Source organism: Notolabrus celidotus, chromosome 11 (assembly GCF_009762535.1).
Source record: "Notolabrus celidotus isolate fNotCel1 chromosome 11, fNotCel1.pri, whole genome shotgun sequence".
NCBI lineage: Eukaryota > Metazoa > Chordata > Actinopteri > Labriformes > Labridae > Notolabrus > Notolabrus celidotus.
Genome location: NC_048282.1, coordinates 10,014,970 through 10,042,795, shown reverse-complemented (window position 1 = coordinate 10,042,795; position 27,826 = coordinate 10,014,970). Strand labels below are relative to the sequence as shown.

The following is a 27,826-nucleotide window of genomic DNA, read 5'->3' as shown; positions in this document are numbered from 1 at the left end:
CTTGTCTCCTTCCAAGTGTCGATTCAGTAGGGGGTTTTAAGCTAACTAAAGGACTAGCTTTGTTAGCATGGTGCATTCTTCATTCATGGTTACTGAGAGGGTGCTAAATTTGTCTTGCAAAGTACAACCTTTCAATAAAATGAAATGAAATGAAATGTCTGATGAGGAGAAAATAAAACAAGTTAGAAGAGGGGTTATTTTTCATCAATCTTTATGTACAATCAGGTTTTTTTTTGCGAGCAGTGGAGCCCTCTGCTGGCCCCGAGAAACACTGCAGGTTTGAGGCATTCAGCTTTGGCGTTGTGTCTTTTACCAAGAGGTCAAAGAGGTCAAGTCCACTTCTTATGACATCTGTTTTTTACGCTCTATATCTTATCTCTCTCCTAACTAACATTACTACTCTCCTCGTTAATATTACGAGCCATTAGCTAGGATTTAACCCTTGTCTAGTCCAGTAGACAATCGTGTTGGAAGAGATGTGGTGGTTAGATGTTATCATTACTGAAGCTAAGTAGTTGTCAAAGTCACTGTTAGCTTTAAAACATGACCTGATACCCCTCCTGATTTTCAGCACCCAGTTTTGTCTGTGACCGGCCACTTTACAAGGAATAAAACTACAATGATGAATCAGATTTCCTACATTTATAGGACTCGCAACAGTGGACCATCTATGCAACAGTAATACAACATGAAGGCCTCTTACACTGAGATGTAGGTTGAAGGAAAAAGTCATCAGGTGTGCATGGTCAACAGATGCCCAGTTTAAAACAAATCAAACCCTCTCCTCAGCCAATCCTCCATTTATGACTTTATTGTGATACTAAATATTGTGCTGGAGGACGAGGATCCCATTCTCAAGCCAGGTTTAGCTCTCTGTGATCCCTGCAGCCCAAAGGTCAAACAGCCCCCTAGACAGGAGCGGAAAACATCAGCAGCTGTCACTCTCCCCCCTCCTCAGCGTGCTCGGACTCACGCGACACTCCTCGTATCTTATTTCCACTCTGCTCTCTGTTGTGGCTTTCCCACAGAAGCAGACAGAGTTACAGATAGAGCAAGAGAAGGAGAGAGAGAGAGAGAGAGATGTAGCTTCAGGTTTACTCAGACTGGGACAGAGTGATGGATGTAAGTGACCGAGGGAAGCAGGTAAAGTCCTGACAGGCTGCTTGGATTTCCCTGTTTGGACCCCCCTGACCGCTGCTGGCATTCCCCTGTCTCCTGAGACATCCACCAGAGCCTCAGACACACTCTCTCAGCTGCTCAACAGTTTCAACACTGAAGGTGCTGCAGTTTCACCACTGTATCTGTGTCTTTCTTCACTTTATGCTGAAGAGGGATCCACCACTTTTTTATTTCAAGACACCTGCTCTGTGATTGCTCCACTGGCTGCTGCGTCTGCAGGCTGCAACTGCTGAACCACAATATGCAGAAGAGTCCCTGTACAGCATGTAAGGCCACTCAGCAGGATCAGATGTAAGTATAGGACTTCTATTATCCTTCTTTTTCTCAGCAACTGCAAAATGTCACTGCTGGTTCACTGCAGCTCATTTCTTAAGACATTTGAAGCAAATTAATCATTTGTTAGAAACTCCGATAATCACAAATCCTTTTGCATGCATGTTAATTTATGTTTTGATGCAACCTTGCTTTCTCTAATTGATACCAAACTTGGCTCGTAAACTTTTTTATCCACAGCCACAGCAAAGCAGTTTGAGGCGGTTAAGTTTAGCAGAGCAATGTCCCATTGAAATGTGACAGGATTATCATAGACATCTGGGAGGTGACTTAAACGTCAGTTTACAGTTTCAGCATATCCAAATCTGATTCCAAAAATTCTGCAAGAAAAAATAGAAAATCTTCCATCAGTCATGTCCTCCACAAGTCTCAATTATATTATAGACAAGGGTGTCATATGACTCTGCCACATCAAACTCTACTGTAAGTCATTCCAGCTGCACAGAAACAAGACCTGTGCTCAGTATTTTCAGACATGACGGGACTGAAACTCTCACACATGCCGCACGTCCAAAGCAGATCAGATGCAGAGTTATCGGGTTGCGTGAACATACCGCAAATTGATTTACAGCTGAGTCAGAAATAGTGCGACTTCCGATGCTGCTTCTTCAATCTTAGCCGGGCAGCGGGACAAGTTTCCATGGCAGGAAGAGTCTGTGGGAAAATCCAAAAGTAGAGCCAGTATCTCAGGTGCCTTCAGAGAGTTGACACTGCACACACCTACATGATGATGTATGTGGAGGAGAGGCTTTCATGTGACACGTCTGTTTTATGTCTCTGTGTGTTTGGGTCTTCATGTACTGTAGTTTCAAGGCCCTGGAGAGCCACGAGCAGCTAGATCCGAAGGACAGCCAGGACTCTGAGGACCCCCGGGAGTACTGTTATGGTATGACAGTCTTAATGCACTCCTTTAACTGCAGATATTCATGACATCACACTAAAGGATCACTACTACACTTCAGAAAAATACACATGAACTTTAGATGTTCTTGAACAACCTCGTCACACACGACAGACATATCACATCGATCCACGGAAAGAACGCCACATCTCGGGTACAGTTCACGATTTCACCTCTTCCTGTTGACAATCGAACAAAAACTTTGCTGTATCATAGTATAGTTAGAGACAACATGGAGGATGTTTTCAATATTACTCTTTGGCAGAGTTACAGGACTGATGTAATGAGAAGAAACCGCAACAATAAGGACCTGCTGTTATTTTCTTTATCTGTAATTGTCAACAGAAAAACTCCCTCTCCAAGACAGTCTATAGCTGCAGACCTCCACAATCAGGCCCCTACCTCTGCAGTCCTCCCCGTTGAAGCTCCTTCACAGCCAAGACTGGAAACCCACGCAAATTGTTTCATAATGAAATTGTGTTGAACTTCCGGTTTAAAATCTCAGTCAAGTTTTCCTTTAATTTTTTACTCTAATCCCTTGAAAAAGTGTGCAAGATATTTGAAAATAAAATCTGATGTTCACATCTGGATTAACATTTTAGTTTTTGTAACTGATTTATAAAGTAAGAAAGGAAAATGAACTCTACTGAGTGTGAAATACATTTGAAGAAAAACAAAGCTGAGATGGATCTCAGCTGACCTTTTATGTAGTCTAGTATGTTGCTATCCTTACTGTCGCTTTATACTTGGACCATACAGCACTATTGGCTACAAAATCTAAAAAAAGCAAAACTTGTATTATTTTAACTTAACTTTGTGCATTATTAAGTGTTTCACTTTAGAAAAGCGCAAAAAAACACACAAACTGGAAACAATGATAGAAATGTTTATAATGAGGAACTTTATTATGACCCTGCCCAGCCTTAAACATCATGAGTGACCTATCACGTCTCGAGCACTCTGTGGGTTTAAATGTAGGGCACTGAGGCCAGTGGTACAGGTTACACCATCTTTTGCAGTGTTCGAGTGCAGGCTTTGAGCTTTATGAAGTGATGGAATGATGAATCTATGACAGACAGAAAAACTGTGATTCAATCACACAGCACAGTAAAGTCTTTTTGTGCTGCTTTAATGTGAAAACAGCTCGCTTCAGTTTACACTTTCTCCTTATGGACAGAATTTCAGTAAAAGTATTCATCTTTATTACAAACTTTAAACCTTTTTGGACCACAAAAACTAACCTCATCTGCAAAACCTCTTGACAGAACTTTTTAACCAAGCTCAAAAATGAAAAGGTTACGTAACTAATGCTGTTGTCTGTGTAGCGTAGCTAACGCTTATGCTAACATTAAGTTAGTTAATAAGTAGTCTGATCAGTAGCGCTACCAGTTTTTAAATTAATAAACTTATCTTTAGATCAACTAGTTTATATTTCTAATTCGTAGCCAGGTAAGAGGAAGGAATGCCTGGTTAGCTGGTGGTTATGTTATAATCTCTTCAGTGGGAAACGAGACTCTGACACAAGTAACCACCTGCTAACTGCACATTATCCCTTATAATCAAAATAATATACCACTTTTGGCATCTGACATTGTTTTTGATCACTTACTTATATAAATTACAGAGAATAAATAATTTCTTTGGTCCCATACTTAAGTTTGCACTTCCTTTTTTGGGCAGCATTCAAACAGTCGTTTTTTAAACATTCAGTTTCATGAAATTTTTACGATCTTTAAATGCTTCCCATTGCTGCCATAGCTGTCTCACTCCTCCGTTATCCCTCTCTTTGTATAAATCTCTTTAACCTGCAGTATCTCTTTGCTCACTCTGACCTTGCTCCCTTGGTTCTTTCTTTCCTCCCTGCCAGCTGTGCAGGTTTCCGTGAGTATCTCTGGAGGGCAGATAAGCTGCTGAGTATGTGATACCACAGATACCTGACACAGTAATAAATCATAAACCAGCTTATATCATGTTCACTTTTAATAGAAAAAGAGATTCAATTTCCAGATCTCTGACAATGTCCAAGAACTGTGTGTCACGCCGGCTGAAAGAGAGCTGATACAGGCTTATGCATCATCATTTTTCAGAGTCCCGCTGGCAGATTTAAATGTATTACTCACGACAGACATGTTACAGCTTAGAGGAAGTTGTAATGCCAGAAATAGCTTTAGTGCCACATTTTAGTCCTCGCTCTCTGAAGCTCTCAGAACAGCAGAATACATTTATAATGTGTCACAAGCTCTACAGACATGCATTAAACTCTGGAGAACCAATTTGCAACTTAAATCAATGTTAAAAGCATCATAAAAACAAGGGTTTAATGCATTACTTAGTTTATTATTTCCTTTTTTATCCATCTCCCCAGGAGGGTACCACCCGGTTCAGATTGGTGACACCCTGAACGGACGATACCAGGTGGTTTCTAAGCTGGGCTGGGGCTATTTCTCCACCGTCTGGCTGTGTCTGGACCTCACGTAGGTTTAATTAGAGACCAAACAGAAATGATCAGGATGGGGAGGCGGCGTCGAGTCTTATGTTTCACTTTCCAAAAAAGCAGAATGCTTTCTCGAAGTAACTTTTTGAGCTAACTAAAATGCTCCTGAAAAAACTTTAATACAGTGCAAATAATTTTGCAGAGGGTTGACTTTGTGGCCCTGAATGTATGCAGATTTGATCTGGTGTCTTTTATTGTTGCAGGCTTGGTCGGCGTGTCGCTGTGAAGGTGCTGAAGAGCGGAGCTGGCTTCACCCAGGCAGGACAGGATGAGCTTGCCCTCCTACGATGTGTCAGTCACTCACTGTTTGTGCTGTCTGTTAATCTTTCTCAACCTGTCTGCATCATATATGTTAAAATGCACATTCCCTTTCTTTTATTGCACGTTCTTTATTATTGTCCTTCTTCTCTCCTCGATCAGGCCGGTGGTCCCACAAGCCGTCATCCCTCCAGTCAAAGGATTGTCCAGCTGCTCGATGAGTTCAAGCTGGCCGGGGTCAACGGGATCCGTATCCTTTACAACCTGACACCGAGGGCTGAAGAAGTCTGTGTATTTTTGAGAGCCCCTTAAATGCACCGATCAAATCAGACTGTTAATAAGACAGTGTGAGATAAAAATACACACATCTCATAACAGATTTATCTCAATAAACCCTGATAATGTGTCGCATCATACAGTCAGACCTATACAAACCTTGATACCTAGTGGTCAGATATTTGCCTGGTCCTGGAGCTGCTAGGACCGGACCTGAGAGGCTGGCAGCTTTGTTTTGGGAATCCTGGACTGTCGCATCGTTTGGTCAAACAAATACTCACTCAGGTAAAGCTCTGCAAATGTAGAAAACAAATGTGTTTATGAAATGACTGGAACAACTTGGTGCACTTTGAAAGCTGTAGTAGAGTGAAACTGATATCCTAACATGCAGTGGCGTATTTAGACTGTTCGAGGGGCAGGGACGAAAACCACAAAAAGGGCATATCCTTTCATTTTGAGCATCCAACACTTAGTTCACTGCATTGTGGTGAACATTTTTGTGGCGGAAATTGAATTACGAAGAAGGAAAAAAAACTATTGATATATTTTTATATTATTCATCCAGGCGGCAATTTTTCATGCATTTTTCACTGAAAGGGCATCAGAGAAGGCAATTTGTCATCTTTCGCCCCCCCGAGTTCACCACTGTTAACATGCCTCTAGAGAATCACCCAATAAGCAAAAAAATGTCTCACCTGAAGAAATGTTTCAGATTAAATCCAGATATTATGACCATTCCTCCAAAAGCGAAAACACATCAAGCTTTGCTGTCACTGAGGAAAGTGAAGACCAATCCACTTCTACGTTGCACACTGTGTACTCTATGCACTTAAAGCTGCTGTGAGGAACTTTTGTTTTGTGTCGATTCTGGCGCCCCCTTGTGGACAAAGTGATACCTCTTATCTCTTGTCCTATACATGTAAAAGTAGTGTTTTCATCTAAAACCTCATCCTGTTGTCTTTTAACAGTCAACTTTATCAGGCAATGTGATTCTTTTCCATGAAAACAGTCAAAGAAAAGATGATTCTGAAGCGAGATGTCCATCATCTGGTCTGACACCTACCCCCTCAGGGCGGTTTCAGGTATCAAAAATGACAACAGAGAAGGTGTCTGTGTTGCTACTGATGGACTTGTTTGCTATTGAAGGTCATAAAGAGGCATCGGTATCATTTTCAGTCTGTTTCTCAGCCAGTTCAAAACTCCTCACAGGGCCTTTAAATAGCACATGCAATTCAACTGGTTTTTGTGTCAATTTGCAACTTGATGAACCTAAATCATCAATATTTGGCTGCAACTGTCACTTGCTACATTTTGAGGAGTTTTTTTTTTTCTTTATCTTTCAAACAATATAAATGATTTGTTTATAAAAAATACATGAGCTGATGGGATTTGGGAGACTATGTGCAACAATTACCTGCCATCTTTTGCACAAATCATCCACTCAACTTTTACCCATACAGGCAGATTTACACAGATTTAAAAATGCATGTATGCTCTCAATATAAAAAAATATGTGAATGGAGCAACAGTGGAGACACACTGTGATAATGTAATAAAGCTTGAAGGTTTGCAGGTGAATCATTCAAAGGCTCTAGCTTTATATTTAAAATACATAACGGAGAGTGGAATCTTTCCTTTAATGCAACCTTTGTTTTTTTCAAATACAAGCTGCAAATTTTCTTTATCATGCGTCAGATAAAATTTGATGCATTGAAGGACACATAAAGTTTTGTGCTATGTGTTTGCTCCAGGTTCTGCAGGGCCTGGACTACCTCCACACTCAGTGTAAAATCATCCACACGGACATCAAGCCCGAGAACATCCTGCTGTTTTCTGAAGAACTGTCCCACGGAGCTCCAGCAGGGGGCAGCACCTCCTCCTCTGTGCCCCCTCGGAATGAAGCCAACTCTACAGGCACAGTTTAAATTTTATGAACAGAGAGCTGGAGTTCATCATATGTGTGCATAAAGCAGACGCAGAAGGAGCCAACTTTTGTGTTAATATTACTGTACTAAAACTCTGCTCTGTAGATATCTCAGGCTAAAACTATAAATGCTCTGGGTCAGGACTTTAGTGCAGCTGATATATAATATTTACTGGATGATTTAAATGTTTTGATTGATGATTTTTATGTTGTTTCTTTCAGAGAAGGAGTGCATGAACCCGTACAGCTTAAAGGACATTACAGTGAAGATAGCTGACCTGGGCAGCTCCTGCTGGGTGGTCAGTTTTTACTTTAAACTTTAAAGTTTTGAATTGAGAATAACCTTTATTTGTTTTAAATTTGTAGACCTACACTCAGGGTCAATCTGTGTCATAGTTTTTTTTTCCCCCAATAGGTCTTAAAGCTACTGAATACTTGGAGTCAAAGCAGGTCACAATAGATTTAATTTAAGGCACAAAGTCAGGGCTAAAGTTTATTCTTAAAAAGTATAAAATCCTTTTAATAAATCTCTTCATCCTGATTAGTGCTCATCACTTTAACTGACAAAAAACCTCTTTATATTATAACTTCCTTTCTGCTATGTTCGTCTCTTTTCTTGGAGCAGTACAAACACTTCTGTGAGGAGATTCAAACCCGTCAGTACCGTTCACTGGAGGTTTTACTGGGATCTGAGTACGGCCCGCCCGCTGACATCTGGAGTGTCGCCTGCATGGTGAGGGATAAAAATATACTAAATTATCTCCCTACTGTGTGAAGTACTGAGACCAAAAAGCCCACGCTTTTGGCTGCATCATTCTACTAAACGGCAGTAAGATCTTGTAAATGATCAAATCCACAGTGAAACATGAGCGTGTCTTTGTGGAACAGAATCATTTTTGGAGCCAGAAATGAAGCAGCTCTTTTTTGTGCTTGATTAAAAAAGAAGAAGCAAAACTTTGCTAACACAGTGGGACTGAAAAGTGATAAAAGTGTGAGATTGAGGTGAACAATATCTGAGCCAGAATTCACGTCCTTTTTTCACAACTTTCTTTTCTTTAGTGTGCAGAAATGTTGCATCATCATGTTTCAATAAGAGCCTAAAATAGTCAGTCCACCACACAGGCTCTACTGTTGGTTTTTACAAGTTTTGTAGCCAGTGTAGGTTCTCCTACCTCCCACACTCTTGGAAGGGAGGCGTTGGATGCATCTGTTACCTCTCGCCACAGAAACTAAAATTCATGCTGTGTTATAAAATCTACCAAGAACTGAATTTTAGTGAATTTGATAACATGGACATGGGAAATTTGTTTCTTCACAGGTTGTGATAGGTTATTTAAAAATAAAAAGAGAGTGGTAAAACCTGATTTATGAAGTACTGTAGATACCAAAGATTACATCACATCGGGTTTTTTTACTTTAAATGTTTGCTTTTCTTTCTCAAATTTCAACCACTGATACAACTTTAGACCATTTTTCAGTTTGACGTTTTTGTATACAAATTTCTAACTTTAACTTATTATTACTCAGTTTAAAAAAAAAGCTGGTTTAAACTTTAAAGGTAAAAAAAAGCCCCAGTCTGTAACTTCTTCATGTTGATTTCGGCGCCCCCTCTGGCCAGCATGGTACCATTTAATCTTTGCTGATTTTGTCCTATATATGTAACGGTAGCATTGTCTGAAAAAAAGTCTCATCATGCTGTCTTTAACAGTGAAATGTATCACCCACTGTGGAAAAAGCAGCAATGCAGTCTCCTCAGTGTGCTGAAGAAGCATCTCTCCTTACACCTAACCCCTCACGGTGTTTATGATCATTAAAAATGACAGCATATAAAGAATCAGTCTTGTGGTTGAAGGTCTGGTTTGCTTTTTTAGGTCATAAAAAGGCATCACTGTTAATTTCAGTCTGTTTCATAACCAGTCAAATCTCGCTTACATACAATAAAGAAACTTTAGTGGGCCGAACCTTGAGCTCTGGGGAACTCTATCCTTATATCCAGCTGTTAGATCAAGTTTGCATTTGAGTGTTAGTTTTTTTTTATAACTGGTGTTCAGAGATTATAATCGTTCAGTGTAGCTGGCATTGGTCCGCTCTATAGTTGCTCACTAGCAGAAGCGTGGCCAGACTTGTGCTGGGGTTCTGACTCATGCTGGAGTGACATGAAATGTGCCTCTTTGCCTACTTCAAGATTTATAAATCTTCTAAGCTTAATTTTTTAGGATTAAAAAAAGTAGATGTTTGTCCAAAATGACGATATAAAGTACTTACAAAATTTCAAGCAAACTCCTAAAGTCGAAAATATACTTATCGGCCATGTTTCAGTACCCCAACATTGTTAATTAATTGATTTTGGACTTTTAGTGTACAGGAGTTTGCTTGCAAGATTAGGATTGATTCCTCTCCTAAACACCTTTCTAATTAAATAGGTGTGTATTTGTTTACAATTTAAACTATTTTTCTACAATTTAAATAAATGTGCTTCATTGAAATGTAAAGAAAAACTACTAGCTATTGTTATCAAAAATTTAATTTTTTTACATTGAATCCTGCCTCTGACAAGGCAAATGAGTAGCCAGTCATAGTTTGGTATTTTGGGGTGGCCATTCAGATTTCAAGAAGGGCCCATGCCACCCCAAGTAGCCCCTCTGGTCACACCCTTGCTCACTTGACCATCAATCTCATGTTTGATTTATTTATGTTTGTTTATTTATTTGCATATTCTCAGGCCTTCGAGTTGGTCACTGGAGACTCTCTGTTTGAACCCAAAGCCAGCGAGTCTGTGTCCCTGGAGGAAGGTACGTTTAGTGCAGAGTGCTGACACGGGCAAAGATTAAGGAGATTACACTGTGGCTGCATTGTGTTGGCTGAGGGGATGTATGCTAATGGGTACTGTAAATCTGTGCATCTATCATCATCAGATCATATCGCCCTGATCATGAAGCTGCTTGGGAAAATCCCACCAGCTCTGGCCTTATCAGGCAGATACTCTGCAGAGTACTTCAGCCGCAGAGGTAAGTCTGTGACTTCCTTTATGTTCAGAAGTCTGATGGAATCTGGGATTTGTTTGCTGGTATGCCTCTTTCAAACTGACGTATGGAAGCATTGAATCAAATAGAGAAGAAGCATGAGGGTGAAGCTTTTGATTTACCTCTTGATCCACATTCCCAGCCTTATTTTTGGTCATCAGCTTTGTCATTGGTTGAAAGAATGAGATCACGCATGTTTTATTTTCCACAGGTGACCTGCGTCGTGTCGGTCTACTCAGGCTCTGGAGCCTTTACGATGTCCTGGTGGAGAAATACCACTTCTTGTTGGAGGAGGCCTCTGAGTTCTCTGACTTTCTTCTCCGCATGTTGGATTATCATCCTGAAAGGAGGCTGACCGCCGCACAGTGCCTCCACCATCCATGGCTGACCTCATGATAGCCTCCTAAAAGCCTTGCAGGCCTCAACCCCTCCCTTACCCGTCATCAGAGCCGGATGCTCTTAATGAATCAGTGGCCACATTGAGTCAGATGTCACAAATGCTCATCTTTGATTGGCTAAGAGCTGTTTGGAAGATTGTTTGTGTTAACTCACTTTGATTTGGGAATTCCTGGAGAATATGATGTCAACATCAGACAGAGGATGTGATGTCCTCACCATATGAGCCTCATATTGCCCTTTATTTGCACTGCTTGGGTATTTTTTTAACATAGATCTCTGCTTGTGAAGCTCATGAGAATTTTCTTGCCACACTTTTGAGTCCTACAAGATTTTGGTGATGCTGTAATGTTTCTTGCTGCACTGACATTGTTATCTAGTGTGAAGTCAATTTAATGCAAACTTTTAGTGCAGCTACTTTTTAGTGAAGTTCACGTTAAAGCTCAGGTAAGGAACTTAGGCTTGACTTGATTTTAGTGACCCTTACGAACAAAGCAGTACCTTTTATCTCTTTGCTGATATTGTCCTGTACATGCTTCCTTAACAGCCAAACATCACTGCCTGTGAAAGTGATGCTTATGGTCTCTTTTGCAGATCATATAGAGGCATACGCATTGATTTGAATATGGTTCGCAACCAGCTAGAAACAACACCTTTGAGGATTAGATTACAGAGTGATAGTATGAATGTATGCCGTCAAGGTCTTATTCACATTGTCGGTAAATTAAAAATGCCCTCTCTTTATTTTTATTTAGTTGAATGAGCAGCTTTACAAAATGCAATAAAATAGGTTGCAGTGCAAATTTCCAGTAAGTTCCATTGAATGCAGATTGGACGTACAAAGCACAACACACACGGTGAAACTACCAAGACTGTACCGTCATATAACAAAGTCTGACATCGATACAACACAGTTATAAGTGGACACATGTTATTTACATAATTCAGAACTGTGTATGTTAATAAAGTGTGTCATCCTATCCAGCTGTAGGCCTGGCACTGCTTCAGGGGCTCTTCTTTATAAACGATCGTGTACCCACACTCTGTTCTGACCCGACGACACTTCCTGGGCCAGGAGGTGGGCTTCATCGGTCTAGAGAGAGAATCAAAGAGACGCGGTTAATTATAAATGAAGAGGGGTCATGAGCACTTGAGGACTAGCCGTGATGACAGGAATCCCATTAGTACGGCTACATGCAAAAGACATCTGTAATAGGAGGTGAAGTAAGGATTGTACTCACGTGAAGCAGTAGGCTCCAAAGTCATGACAGAAACACTTGTCACAGCCTCTCCGGAAAGACTCTCCTGGTTTGTAGTACTTGTCTTTGTGTGAGCAGATACCTGTGGAAAAAAAGAACAAAAATGTCAGAGCTTTCCCATTTTTTAAGTTTTATTCTTAGGCTTGTATGCCTTTATTGAGAGAGATAGGAGAGTGGATGGAGCAGGAATCTGGGAAGAGAGTTGAGGATGGTATGCAGCAAATGGCTTTCTCTTTTGTCCCTCAATGCCTTTTGTTTAAGAAGTTATTAGTTACTTTCTTGAACCTAAAAACATACCGGTGAAGAAGAGAAACATGCAGATCACAGATGACAAGAAGTTATAGTGTAATTTTGAGGTTGTATGAAAACATATGTTTGCAGACTACACACGTTTCAACAGTACAACAATGCTCAAGTGCACAAAGCTTGCTTTTCTAAACACATTACTTAAGAGTTCAAGTGCAGATTGAGATGCTCAGCTACATGTGCTGCTAAAGGTGCTGAGAGTATTGTCTACCGTGGACTCCGAGCATGCTCTGCTGCAAAAAACTACATGCTATAAATGTTTGTTTTGGGGTTTAAATCTACAGTCACACTGGTGCAGATCAATGCGGCAGATTTGTATAGTTCTGCCTCATTTATCTTTGCACTTCAGGGTATTGACCTGTTACATGATCATTTTCATCTTTTACGCCAGTCAGCATCAAAAGTTTGCACATTTCTGCAAACCCATACCCTTATGGAACAGGACATAAAACCTTGCTGCAAGAGGTCAGGCTAAATCTAGCGTCCACAATGATTTATCCTTCCTCTCCTGCAGGCTGGTCTCAGGGGGATTTTCAGTCACCTTGTGGATGAGATCAATAGGAACACTCTGATCTGCAGTGAAGAGCCCCGTGGGGCTGATTGCAAGGTCAGGGCATAGAGGACACAGTCTATGGTCAACCAGTTGGGGCTTGGGTAGAGGTCCCATAAGTCATAAAGCAAGTTCATCTATTCCTTCCCGGGCAGGAAGTAACAAGCTCCGGGACGGAGCAGGAGCAGAGACACAGGTGAGTTTAAATTCATCAGGGAAGTAAGAGAAATTCTTACCTTTTATGTGATACATAGAGGCTTCTGAGTATCCATGGGTCAGCAGGAGGATGAGGGACAAGCAGAAAGTAAACATGATCGAGATAGAGCATCCATGAATGTTACTTATTGAAGTGATCATTGTAAAAGATAATCTTTTTATCTCCCAATCTGTTTGCCTATCACTTTAAAACTCTAAGACTAAAACTGTGTCCTCGCCACTCGTCCAAATTTTATGCAACTGTCCGCTGAAGTCCAGCAGTGTCCTTGTGAGCTCTCAGGAGACACATGCTAATATTTATAGTCTTCCATCTTTACTTGGCGAAGCAAGAGCAAAAAATAAACAATCGACCTTGGTTTCCTGGTTTCTTCGCTGGTTCCCACATTTGTTTCAGAGACAGTTTAGCTGTGTGCCCATGCGTCCCTAAGTATTACCTTTGGGCCTTGCTGGGCGAAAGGATTGCCAGTATGGTCAATTAGCTGTGGTGTCCTCTAAACAGCTAGGTGTCTTTTGTCTTCCGTCTAACCTCACTTCATCTTTCTCTTCCACATTTTACCATCCCCCTCTTTTTATCACTGTCACACACAACCTCCCATATGCTGGCCATAAAGCCATCATTCATGGCTGCTGACATTGTCAGAAGAACAATCCTTTGTGCTGACATTGTCCTTTGTGTGATGGAAACTGGTGAAAGCCAAATGAATATGAACTGCTTTGAGATATCTTGGATTCTGGATACCTAAGCATTCGGTGATATGATTTTAAAGGAACAAAGTGTCCAAAATCAGAAAGCTACTGCATCTTGTAATCTGTAAGGAAGCGATGGTTTGGCAAGGACACTTTGTGCTTTAAACTATTTATATATGCTGCACTAAGTATTGCATAAAACCACAATTATGCCTCGAAAGTATGTCAGGTATTTTTAGCACTATAGTTCTTAGATGTAGTCTGACATCTGGACACATGGCTCGGATATCTGAGGCCAAGTTCAGGAGGCGAGTTGTGAGTTGTGAGAGCATACATGTTGAGCTAATGTTATGTAAAAGACAGAGAGGAAGGTTGTTATATCTCTGCAGGCGGAGAGTGTGACTGACCACTGGACATTTCGTGGTCAGTCTCTTCCTTCCTCCCAGCCGGCCTCTGGCGCAAGACCAGTCCACACACCATGCTCTGACGAAAGAGAAAACTAACAGGAGTTCAGGGGACTGGAAGGAGCAGTGGTGTTCTCTGGCAAGTACACGTTCGTTATGTCAACACTTCAGTCACACAGAAACACTCTCAGGCTCTTCACAGCTCACACAGTAAGAAGCTTTGAATAAATGCTGTTAAAATGATCCATTTGTTAGGGTCAGGGGACTATCATTCTCATGGTTACTGTAACAACTGAGTTGCAGAAAGAAATAAACTTCATTAATTAATGACCGTCTCCCCAAAGCAGTATGAGTGTGTTTTTCTTTCTGTCCATTGGTACTATTCCCTTCCTTCAAATTAAATGTTACAGATATTGATAAGAAAGTAGGCGTGTCACCATTTACTAATTTCAGGTAACTTACCTGTGCGCAGCTTCAAGTGATCGGCAGTTGGTGACACAAGACACAACACGACACTTAAAGATGCAACACTATATTAAACTATAAGACATGACACGACATGACACGACACGATACAACACAATATGATACAACATGACACCATATGACACGATACGGTGCAACAAGACACAATATGATAAGATAAGAACACACAATATGACACGAAACGACACAAAATTATAGGAAACAATACGACACAGCATGATACGATCCAAAATGACACCATATGACAGGATGCGATACAACATGACACGCCACGACATGATACAAAAAGACACAACACAATATGATATGATAAGACAAAAAAATGCGAAACCATACGATATGATACAATAGAACAAGACTTGATACAATACTAAACAACATTAAAAGACACAATACGCTATGACACAACAGGATACACATGATACGTCATGATAATACGCAACACAATACAAACCACATAACATGACATGATGGGATACGACACAATGTGATGACACAACACAACATGACACGAAACACCACGAAATTATAGGAAACGATACGACACAAAACGATACGATCCGACATGATACCATGACAAGCTACGATAGGACAAGACTTGATACGATACTAAACAACATGATACGACACAATATGACACAACACAGCACAATACCATATGACATGACATGATATGATACGACATGATACGAAACTATAACATATGACACATCATGATATGATATAAGGCACAATATGAAGACATGATATGGTAAGACACATTACGACATGATAAGATATGACACAACTTTGATAGGATGCGATACAATAGGATATAATTCATTTTCCCCTTAGATAGTTTTTTATAGATTTTACTGCTAAATACATTTAGCCGCCTCCATATTAGTGTTAATATTTATGTTAATATCACAGCTGTATGACTGAAAACAGACAACCTTATTTGGGTGTTATTTTTTTAATTACTTGGCCACCTGTTTTGGCAGATAGACAAGCTTCTCACCTCACAGGTGTCCTCTTTTTTGGGTTCTGGCTCTCAAACCCACTGGCTCTGCGACCCACATCCTGTACAAAAATGTTGCAGTGTTTTTGAATGGGAATCATATGTCAAATATCTTGATGAATGAGCGGCACAAAGTGTGGTAGGTCTCAAGAACAGGTTTGTCCTAACTGTGGTAGGTTGGCAGCAAACAAGTGAGAGAGGTCTGACTCTGCAGTTCAGCAGTGTGGTAGGTAGAAAAAGACTGCTTCAGGGAGCAGAGGAGGACCACACAGAGAACAAACCACCAGTGATCACATCGATGTACGAAGATGTAGGTCCGTCAATCAGAGCACGACTACAGTCATTAATGTGCCATTGTTATTAAAGTAAGTATCTATCTAACAGCTTAAATGATGCCTCACGGAGATTTCCTATTAGTCTCACATCAGTATGTATGGAAGACAAATGTTCTAGTTGATCTATTATTGTGATTTGTTAAATGCCAAGCAGAAAGTCTGAAAATGTGAAACTACTCATGAAATTCTAATCAAACTTTAATGTTTTTAAGCTTTTCACAATCTCACGGCACCTGCTTTCTTTCCGTCCTTTAAATATAGCTTTACATTTTAATGTAAGTGCTAAAACAATACCTGCTTTTGCTCCCAGGTCAAGTTTTATCTTGCAGAAATTTCAATTTCAACCCTAACATGAGATGAAGCTTTGCAGGTTTACAAAAGTGGCTTTGCACTGAAGAGGAGCCAGCATTGTGGCCTGCCTCACATTTCATAACGGATACAGGATCCAATAAATTACACCACTGGGAGACCAGAGTAGTCTCTGAAAGAGGACCACACAGAAGATGAACCCAGAGTGAGTTTCAGGAACTTCCTGTGACTTTCTGGGATTCTCATGACACAGGCAGACGCTCTTAGTGTTTGTCTTTGTGCAGCAGTCCTGACAACTTTGTGACTTTTTGCTGTGTTTAGCGAGTTTTCAGAAGCCATATCGTTCCTGCTCTTCTCATCCAAGCAGCAACCTCCGGCCGCGAGAATTGAAACCAATTCGGAAGAGTTAAAAACTGCAGTTTCTCAAGTGTCCACCTGGGGCTGGCTCTTGAAGAACCGGAAACCACATACACACCCATGCATAAAAGCCGATCTTTATAGAAGAAACAAACATGTTTACAGCCTGGTACAAAAAAAATGTTTAATCAGAATAGCTAATTTCTTTATCAGCACACATTGCACTTGGGGTGAATTTTGTATTACGCAGCAGTTTCGAAGATATTAAAATTATGAGTTTTCCATTATGAGAGGCACAGCTGACTTGATTGACAGGCGGGAACATTAGCTGTTGGTGAGGAGACTCAAAACCCACCTCTTCACCCCACATTAGCTTGAGAGAAGTTAGGTTGAGTTCAGCATTTCCAATACAGCTCCTGCTGACGGGTGATGTCACGGAAACTACGTTTATTAATTATACAGTCTATATTCTCAACGTGCAACGGGTACTGTTGTGGGCCCCTCCCCCTGTCCCAAAGCACTCAAAGGCGGCCCAGTCATAGTCACGCAGCAGTCCCTCCTGCAGTCAGTGCAGGAGATATTCACCCTTCCAAATCCAGAATACAAATGAATCACGCATCCACAAAGCTGTTGTTGGCGTTAATGTAAATGTAAAATGGTCTGTCTTCAAAAAATCACTGCACTGAAAAAAGAACAAGTAACTATGTCAGAGTGTCTCTTTTGGGTCACTTTTCTCAGTCCCAAGCATAGACTGTATAAAATATGCAGGTAGTATCCGTGACGTCAACCATCTGTTCCTGAGAGCTGTTTGAGCAGGCTGTAAACATGTTTATTAATGCTGCAAAGATCGTCTTTTTCCCATTCATGTCTATGTGGTTTCCGGTGTTTCTGCAGCCAGCCTCAAGTGGATTCTCGATGTATTGCAGTTTATAACACTTCCGCATGGGCTTCATCGTTTGGGACCGGAGGTTGCCGCTTGGTCCCAAGCCCGGATGGTAGCAGGGTTGGAATTGTGGCATTAAAACACATATTTAGAACATTTTTCACTCACTTTTTGTCTCTTTCACGATGTCACTCTTCTCTCCATTACAGTTTCAAGCTCATGGACGATTTTGCAAATTAAATGACGGCAAAATTAAGCGACTTTGAGCGACAAGTAGTACAGCCAATAACTACTTTCCTTACTGAAGAGTTGGCAACACTGCTGGATGCTCCGGCTCGGTTGTTAGGATATTATGTATGTCAACCACAAATGATGCACATGCGTGTATCTGATTGATAGATTCAGGCAGGATTGTGTTTTTGAATGTAAAATATCTTTATTCGACTTTCTCAAAATGTGTGTCAATAACAGAAATTGTCATCATGGTGAGCTGGAATACTATTCACAAATAGGAATTAATTAGACGTAATTTTTAAATCAAAACTCAGCATGTCATGTAATTCATGAAAAGCAACAAGCCTCTCTCAGACTCCGCCCACTTCTCCACAAACCAAGCAACTTTATAAATAGACTTTTATACATTTTTGGGGTGTTGAGGTTTCAACAAGCAGTCATCCGTTAGTGAGTCCAGGTTAAATCTGAGATGTTAAGTCTGATGTGACGGAACAACAATCATCGTACATCATACCAAAAGATACATAGAAAGTAAAGTAGAACAGAAAGGAAAGATTCTGTATCAACACATAAAAACAAGGTTCTCATCAGGAGTACTCCACAAATCAGTTCATCATTCTTTTGTTGTACAAAAGAAAACTGAATATTCTCTTTTTTCATGGTAATACAGGATAATTGATGGTAATTTGGCAACATCTGCATTTCAGGAGATAACAGAAAGTCAAATATTAATATAACATAATTCACTGGACGTTATTCCTCTTTACCCCGACCCATCCCGCCCCCAACACTTTGTCTTTATACATGATATTGCATGATAAAAACTATGATGAAATCATTGACAGATCAATGGCATTTACACATTCAGCAAACACTTGTTTGCTGAAAGAGATTTGAAATGACTTCTCATCGTCTCTGTGTCCTTTTTATTCATTTTTCAGTCTTTTCTTTTTATGAATCTTTAATCAAAGACAGAGGTGAATTCAGTTTTTGAGTCCGATCACAAACTTGAAATAAAGAGAAATAAAATTTTACTTCTACATATCAAAATATCTTTTAGGAATCAAACTTAGGAGAGAAAATATTATTATTATTTTAGTTTCAACCTTCTGACTCCAAACTGAATTGACCTCATATCTGCAGAAAAAAAACATCTAGCTTGAGAGCTCAGTCAGAGTATGTAGTCTTCGGTAGAAAAAACTACTGTGTTACTACTTGTTTTGCTGGTTCTGCACCACATCTGAAAGAAATCGAGAGTTCTTAGAGGCACCTGGAGTGGTACAAATATGTGCTCATCAGGGTTAAGGTATCATCAGTTCCTTTGTTAAGGTATTGTTCAGTTCATCGTCAAGTCCTCAGGAACCCAGAGAGGAGACCAGACCTCTGATCCTCGGAGGCCTGATGTGACCACTTCTGTCAGTCTCAGGGATTTTTTTTCAGTACAGTAGGTTTGACATGAAACATGTCATGGGCCCATGAAAGTATCCCAAAATGAGAGATGCAAGCTATAGATGTCTAAATCAAAATACTACATGAGAGACATAACGCCATTTATACCAGTAGATAAAAAAATCACCATGCTGATGTCCAAGCACGGGCGCTAATCTCCATGACCGTGTACATATCAAATGCAAAAAAGGGTCTTGCGGTACCAAATGGATGAGGTCTGTAGATAGCGTTTGAATACTGTCTAGCATACTTTTTATATGCTTGCACAGTTACTTCAAGGTTTAGGTGAAAGAAACTTGTCTCAATGAGGGCCAAGCACTCCTACCCTAAGATGGTAAATAGATGTAGGCGAAGATTTGGGCAGAGCCTGCATGGACAGCATTGTCTGATACAGCATAAGGGCTGTTTAATATAGTCTTTAAGGCCCAGCTTGGAAAACCAGAGTCTCGCTTTTCAACCCAAAAGTGTTAAGCTGTTACTTCACACACTGGTGAAGCCGTGACCCCGTCACAGGAGCGTTGGCTTAAAGCTCGCTCGAAAGTCCATTTTTGTTTGTGTTTGTAGATCGTTTCCATAATGAGCTGTTAATACAGTACTGTGTACACAGCTTCCTGAGAGTTAGCTAGCTACCATTCTGAAAAACACACAGCACATCTAGCTATCTGCTCATAAGATGTATATATCAAAGGGATGCACCACAAACCAATACAAAATTCTCTACTGAGCCAATACCCGGCTGAAATTAGGAAACCACACACATGATGAGTTTTCATAGACTGTATATCAAAGATGGATGTAACGTCTGGTTCCAAAGTGAAGGCGTTGCAAAGATTCCTTAAATCTGGATTATTTTTAGGGTCCAGCAGGACATAAAAAAAACAGTCTAAATGGAGTCTAATTGTATGTAATACTACAAAAAATGGCCTAATTCTCACTTGATTTATTACCGCAGTGTACACTTTAGAGTTGGGTTATTTTGGGTCTCATACTACAGATCTCCTGAAGTCCAGTAAGGTGATCATTTTTGTCCTGGCAAGGTCATTATCTGGCGGGAACTAGTTATTATCCTGCATGCACAAGTTTCTTTCTTCAGTGGGGCACAGTTAATCCCAAATGTAAGTCTGTTAACAATTAACAAAGACGTTAACTTTGATAATAGTTAATTCTTCAAATCTGTTCAAAATGACCAGATTTGAAGATTAGAATCTTTTTTCAAATCTAAGTCCATGTTATGAATTAATAAACAAAGTTATGTCCATAATTAACAGATTAACAGATGAGTCCCTAACTCTGGCTTTCTACAAGAGAATTATCTGGTATGTACAAGATAAAAAGTTGAGCACACAAGATTAAACCTTCTCCTTTGCAAGACTAAAGTTAATCCTTACAAAACCTATGTTAAGGTGTATCTTAATAATGAAGTATACAGTTGATAGATGAAGCCCTATTTAAAGTAATATAGAAGATGAAGCAGTACTCTTGAGGGTATGTCTTTCTAAGAATTTCCACGTTGGCACCCTGAGGAGATGTCTGCTTATTTATTCAATAAATAGCAAATTTTTTTGAGAAACTGTTTCCAATTAGCAAAAATAATCATCCATCAAATAAGTCTAATTGTGTAACAACTGTGGATACACATCTGACAGAGCGCTAATGTAAGCTGATAGTTTATTTTCTCCAGCTCCACCCTCTCCTGCAGAGACGATCATCTCTGGTTAGAAACAAAACAACATGTCAACAGCCAAAACCAAGAATGCATCACAGCAGCTACGTCCACTTTTAATATACAGTCTATGATGTTAACCCATAACCCACATGGATTACAGTTCAATAAAGAATATAATCCTTTCCACACAGTTTATATTTTTCATTGTCAAGTTTCCTGTTTTGTCTAACAGAAGGCAGACCACCCAGCCTGGTTTCATTGCTAAGTGAAAAGGCTTCAGTCACTTCTTGTTTTTGTTTTTTTACGACTCTCCCTCAAACTGACACACCATAAACAATTATTGTGTGCTATTTTTATCATTTTATTCCCGTGACAGGTCCACCTCACTTTGGTGCCTCAGGGAGGTTCTGTTACAGTGTGTCAGCCTGAAGTGCTGCTCTGAGAGGGATAAGAGCCCCATGGTGCAAACACAGCGTGTCACATGTTAGATTCAGACTCAAGGCAATGTTACTGATATCCTCATAATCAGTGCCATTGATGCTGACATGTTACTTTAAAGGCCATAACTGTGTTTATGGGTACATTGGTGAATCACAGTCAACCTGTCAGGTGTGTTGGGCCAATCACCTTGAAGTTGCCCGGTTTGAAACAGTTTCCTTGCTGCTGTAGCAATGACTACCATCATTAACTGTGTCAGCATGAACTCCTGTCAAAAGGGACACTACAGGTGTTTTTTTTTTAGAGTGCTACAACACGGTACTTTGTTATTGGAGCAAGATTAACTTGGGTGCTGTTAGTGGTGTGTGACATTAGCACTGCCAGTTGAATAATATGAAGTGGTCAGAAAGACTTCTGGGTATTTGTTCGTGATGGCCTGGGGATTTAACACCAAAGACAGAAAGTTATTTTGGCCAGCATAAGGCGACTCTATTCGTTATGAAGAGAAGTCTGCAAGAAAGTAAACCAACTTCTCTGTGGTTAACTTTGTAAAGATATCTTTAAGACTGTGTGGTCTCGTCAACCAGTTCCACATCCTCTCAAGCAGATCATGCCGTCAAATCTTTTAATCATGGATCCATTTCTCTTCCGTCTTAATTTGAAAGGACGACTGAAGAGGAACAGGAAATGTTTGAAGTAGAGAGTGGGGGATGACATGCAGCAGAGTGTCATGGCTGGGTGTCAAACCAATGACTTCTGCAACAAGGACTGTGGCATTTGTGTATGGAGCGAGCGCTCCAACCACAAGGCCAAACCGGCAACTTGGTCCCATTGAAAATGAGGTGCAGAGACCGGTTGTAGCATATTTTTGCCTTTATTTTGAAAGGGCAGCTTGCACCAAATCATGCCAGGACTGGGAATCAGACCTATGACCAGTGAGGACTGTGGCCTCTTTACATGGGGCTCCTGCTCTGCAAACTGAGCTAAACCGGCACTCCAAGATGCAGCTTTTATCAACAGCAAAAAATTGAAGAAAATGCTGCAAGCTTCTGCTGATGAGCGCCAAAATACTGTCCCAAACTTAATATGAGCAAGGGGGCAGTGCACCTGCAAAGAAGTGCAAGTATGAAAACTTTAACTAATGAACTGCTTGTTCTGTTAAGGCAAACATAGCATCATAGCCTGTTTGCAGTTACATGGAGTCTGCTGCAAGACTGAGTGTGACCCTATTCTAAGTACATTTGTTGTTCGGATAGGCATGCTAACAACTACCTTTATTTCTGTCACAGTGTGGTGACAAATGGCTAAAACAAGTAGCCCTCTGCTCCACTTTGGGGACTGTGATGATGGGTATAATCCAATCACGTTACCCGCTCCACTTTGTGATTAGGTGGAGCAGTCAGACCTGACAGGATTTATGTTCATGCATTCAGCCACCACGTCACAGTTTAGTCCATTAAGACTCACGCTGGAGGTGCTTCTGTTCCTTTTATTGGACGATTATCCGCTGTTTGTCCCTCTTATTTTTTCTATCACTACTTTTTTTAAAGAGGCATTTATGTGACATCACCCTAAGACGATGCAGCACTGGGAGCTTCCCTCTGAGAGAAGGCCGACTCAACTAGCCGTGTTCACACCGTCTTAAGACATCTGTAGAGTAAACTGATCACTGTATGCTGGAACCATAAACTGGAGTAAACTGCACACTTGGAGAAGAGAGTGAACACGGACAACGATAAAAAAAATATTCCTAATTTGACTGGACAGCTGCTTTTAACTATTTAACGTTTGACTACCTACTGTAGAGTGAAATACAATAAGGAACTGGTTTGGGACCGTGCTGTCAAGGGGGAAGCGTCTTAATTCTCCGCCAAAAGATTGTGAAGAAAAACATTTACTTTGATTTAAGATCCTCTGATTTTCAGTGGAATATCCAACTAAGATATCCTGTTATTCCCATCTGTCCCATCGCGCCTAATCAGCGGTGAGGATTTGTAGAAACACGACAGATCTGCTCATACTCTGATGCTCTTCTGGCAACCAAGGGTAAAAAATACTCGAATGCATTAGAGTCAGATGAGGTTTTGTTGTCGGCTGTTTCTGTCAGCAGTAATGCTATTTACATGGTTAAGTATGTACAGTAGAGAATCTCCCAGATATGTTAGGTTCTGTAAAGCTGCGATGGGATACTCCTTTAAATTCTTCACATTTGAAAGTCCTTAGATGAAGAGCCATACGAGTCCCTGTTGAAGTGTAATGTTTAATAATGTACTATGCTGTATTGCCAGTCTAGACTCTGTCACTATACAGGGAGTGTCTTTCTCTGAAGCTATGAATGTACATACTACACAAACTCAAAGTCAGCGCAGTTATAAATAAAGCATCTTAAATTGAAGGTGGACATTATGGTTCTTTATCTTGAGGATTACATTTCTCACACAATCAAGACTGTAATACAGCAGGACTTTTTTTTCTCCTTCATAAAGGTTTTTGTTGAGAAAATCAACCGTTAAATGCACTGTACAACCTTTTTTTTTCAAAATATAGTTTATCCCATTGTGTTCTGTTTTTTTATCTTACAGAATCCTGTACACTTGGTGTCTGCATTAAGTTTGGGTGATATCCTGATCATTGGAGAGAAGAGAGGGAGAGAAGAAGAGACATACATATACATTAAAGAGAAAGAGCGAGTGAGAGAGAGAGAGAGAGAGAGAGAGGGAGTTAGAGAGAGAGAGGGAGTTAGAGAGAGGGAGTTAGAGAGAGAGGGAGTTACAGAGAAGTTGTCCGGGGCCGTCTGCGCCCTCAGTGAAGACGCTGCACTCCGTATCTCGGCTCTCGTCTGTCCCGCACCTCAATCTGAAGAAAACAAGACAGAGTGTCTTATTTTACTGATGAAGAGAGTGAGACCAAAAACTCTAAACGGATGACACTTAAAGGCCCCCCCCTTTTGTTTTTAACAAACTGTGACAACCTCTCAATCTCGTGGAGTTGGAGTGCAAATATGTCTATAGCTGTTGGGTGACATATGTTTATAAAGATTTTTCATACAGTAGATGATAGGTTACATCATGGCCAGAAGATCTGACTACATCCCATAAAGCATACTGAAAAAGTATTTGACAATAATACTTCTCAGGACACTTTAACACCTTAAGTCTTGTTGCTCAGCAGATAGCTACTAAAAGAGATTTTCAAGGTTCTGACGCTAAAAGTAAAGAGGTTGTCTTTCACACTGACATAATCAGGATGAACTTAGCCTGCAGAGTAGATTTTACACAGTTTTGGTCATGAGTGGCAAAATTTGTCAAGTGCACTTCGCAGGGGTGTGTCCAGGGGTCACATAAGGCCCCCTCCAGAAATCTGATTAGCCTCCCCTTATGCCAATCCAAAAGCCTGATGTATAATTGGCTTTTTTCCCCTTTCAGAGGCGGGACTTGTGTTGAAACCAAATTTTTGGTTGGTTTGCAAAAGAGTGCTCTTGATTTTTGTGGCATTGTACTGTGCATTAGTTTAAAATTGTTACTGAGGGCATTTTTTACAATGAACTTTTATACAATCAGAAGAAACTCTTAAAAGAGAGAGATTCTCTGTGACTTTTAAAGTCCTGGAATCAAACAAGGGAGATTCAAATGTTGCCAAACAGGAAAATATGAAGAAATAGAGACCGAAATGGTAGACTGTATACAGTAGATGCTGTTTGGACACACACACACCTGTATAAGTCACTGCCTCAGTTTAGCACCTAAATCAAACAAGCTTAGACACTGCTTCTTAGGTTTCCTTAGATTAGTTAAAAGTGAACATGTAAAGAATAAATCACAGGTGTCACTGCCCTTTAATACAAAAATCTGTTGTTTATACATATGGACATAAAAAGAGTCAACCACTGAAGCTGGGGATTGCACTGTGCTGGGAGTTAATGAAGCTTTACAGATGCATGTGTTGACTTACTGCTCAGATATAATGCACATAATATTTATGAAGCAGAAGTCAACTTACCCTTGACACTGCAAAATCTGCAAGGAAAGAAAAACCCCCAGCTGTTAACACAGAATATAAACATTTTTAAAAGCAAACTCCAGTCCTTCCTTTTGAGTCTCACAAAACAAAGTAAAAAAAACAAATACAATAATTATAATAACACATATTTTCATTGATTACATTAACATTTCATTTTTTATAATTCAATACAATGTATGTATTTAGAATTAGTCAGTATAACACAGTTTATCTACATACACTATCATAAAGATAAATCAAAGAGACTAACATAGTTGATCATATCTATCGTTCATCATTGATTCATTGTTATTCTCTTACCTAATTTACTTATTATCTACTTCACATTTTTGACAATTTTAAAATGTATAGACTGTCTTATTTTTAATTAGTGTAGATACATTTAAATTATCTAATCACTTTATTTTTATTATTTTATATTAACGTGGATTAAATAATTATTTATTCATTATTAATTAGATTTTTGTGGATTAGCTCTCAGCATTTAAATATTGTGTCCTGCTATACTTTGCTGTATTTACTTGTAGTGTATAATTTTAGTTTTTTGCATCATTTTCATATTTTTAATTTATTCTATTTTAATACTATTATTGTTACTTTTATGTACAGCACTTTGTGTGACAATATTATCGTATGAAGAGTGCTTTACAAGGTGTATGATTGATGATTGATAAAGATATACACAAACAGACAACACCAGGAAAAGTGCCTTTTTGTGCAAAAACTTGATTCTGTGAGTGCATGTGTTACCTTTTTATATTTAAAGGCTTTGCTTTTTACAAACTTGTCACTATTATTCGTACATCTAATTTTCTGCTTATATTTCTGTGGGTTTTTTTAATGTATTTTTGCTTAAACTCAGCATATTGTTTTAATTTAGCATCTTTCATACTTTCAAACATGCATGTGCTTTAAATTGGAAAAAATCAGCCCAGTAAAAGAAGAGCAGAAGTAAAAAAGAAAATGCTTTGAATTAAAACAAAAATAAAGAATTCAAACATTAAAACACCAACACGTCAGTAAGTACAAATATAAATAAGGTACCACAAATACCAGAGATAAGGCTATTTTTGAAACAATGATGAAAACTTTGAATCTGATGATTTAAATGTGCACAAACACAAACATGTAAAAAGTAGCCAAACAAAACTTAATCTCTATGAAAGAATATTGAGCCAAAAAGCAGAAACTTCCCCCGGCTGATGAATCATTAGACGCATAAAATGTGTAAAATCACTGAGACTGTCAGCGAGGTTAATCAGATCAGAACAGAAAGACACGCCCACGCTCTGGAATATCTCCAGTTACCATAGAAACCATCATGGAGATAGACTGTCGGAGAACCGAGACCTCTTATGTCACTATTCTCTCTCTTTATATCTCACTCCTCCTCCATCCTTTACTCCATGGCTCTCTCTGTTTATCTCTCAGTCTATTATTATCTTCTGTCACAGATCTCTCCTCACTCCGCTCTCTTTTGTTTTCTGCTCGTACGTTCAGTTTACAGAGTCAAATCAAACGCGTAATTCTCCCGTAAGGACACCTTTTATGCTCCTGCATTGTATCCTCTACTGCTGCCTCTTCCTCCCCTCCTCTTCCTCTGCTTTCATGCAGCTGAAACAATGCAGTTCAATTGTCCTGATGCAACATCATGCAAACAGGCAGGAACCCTCTGAGGACACTCTCCCACTACTGAAAAAAGCACTGAAAGCAATTTGGCTGGAGTTACCGAGGTCAGGTTGCAGTGTAGTCATTTCTCAACTGTTCGTGTTATTAGCCTCACAGCTGGGGTCTTTGAATATTAGAGACAGAGGAGAAGTTGTTGTTTCAAACACCATGTTCTGAGGGCTAAAAATGAATAAAGATTGGATAAAGCAGCCACTGGGTTTGTTATATTGCAAAATATTCCATAATTCCTGATCCAACTTGCTTAATTCTTCCAAAATGATCAAGTTAAACCTATGCACTCTGTCAGGATCCTTTAATTTACTTATTTTACCTTCAAATTGTGGAAAAGAGACAGGTTTATTTGCAGATTCATGGGTCAGATATTCCACTTTTATACCCAATCCAGTGTTCTCACTCATAGCCAAGGTATTATGCAAATTACTATATTTTTACAACACCCACATTAATATTTATCCTCTGTTGTATGGATGCCCAAATCTATCTTGCAGTTGAAATCCAAAGTATCAGCTCATCTCCAATTAAGTGTTATCATGCATGTGATACTGTGATTCTGAGCTTTGCATTAAAGTAACTAACCATAGACCTTTCTGGAAATCCTGAGCTCCCTTGTCTCATAGGTTCCTATGGATCTCTGCCGTAGACGGCCTGCTGCTGTGGGCGTGCAAGACTCCAGCTGCTACAAGATGTCTGTCAAACATGAGTTTGGTTCTGCTGGAGGTTTCTGCCTGTTAAAGGAAGTTTGTCCTTGCCACTG

At 39.8% G+C, this 27,826-nt stretch overlaps 2 protein-coding genes across 2 annotated transcripts in view; one reads left to right on the top strand and one right to left on the bottom strand.

Moving 5' to 3' along the window:
• The first annotated feature begins 1,158 nt into the window (after nucleotides 1-1,158).
• On the top strand, nucleotides 1,159-11,800 carry si:ch211-220i18.4 (SRSF protein kinase 3). The gene is made up of 12 exons (XM_034696227.1): nucleotides 1,159-1,470; nucleotides 2,319-2,398; nucleotides 4,779-4,887; nucleotides 5,111-5,198; nucleotides 5,328-5,415; nucleotides 5,620-5,726; nucleotides 7,193-7,355; nucleotides 7,588-7,664; nucleotides 7,991-8,098; nucleotides 10,088-10,157; nucleotides 10,281-10,373; nucleotides 10,600-11,800. The coding sequence occupies exons 1-12, from the start codon at nucleotides 1,421-1,423 to the stop codon at nucleotides 10,782-10,784; spliced, it is 1,218 nt and encodes a 405-aa protein (XP_034552118.1). The 5' UTR covers nucleotides 1,159-1,420; the 3' UTR covers nucleotides 10,785-11,800.
• A 12,320-nt stretch (nucleotides 11,801-24,120) lies between these two features.
• LOC117821740 (LHFPL tetraspan subfamily member 4 protein-like) overlaps nucleotides 24,121-27,826 on the bottom strand; it is a 5,929-nt gene continuing 2,223 nt past the window's right edge. The window contains exons 2-3 of the mRNA XM_034696219.1: nucleotides 25,363-25,379; nucleotides 24,121-24,219 (exon numbers count right to left, since the gene is read on the bottom strand). Of these exons, the coding sequence (XP_034552110.1) occupies nucleotides 24,166-24,219; nucleotides 25,363-25,379 (71 nt within the window). The 3' untranslated portion in view covers nucleotides 24,121-24,165. The remainder of the gene's footprint in view (nucleotides 24,220-25,362; nucleotides 25,380-27,826) is intronic.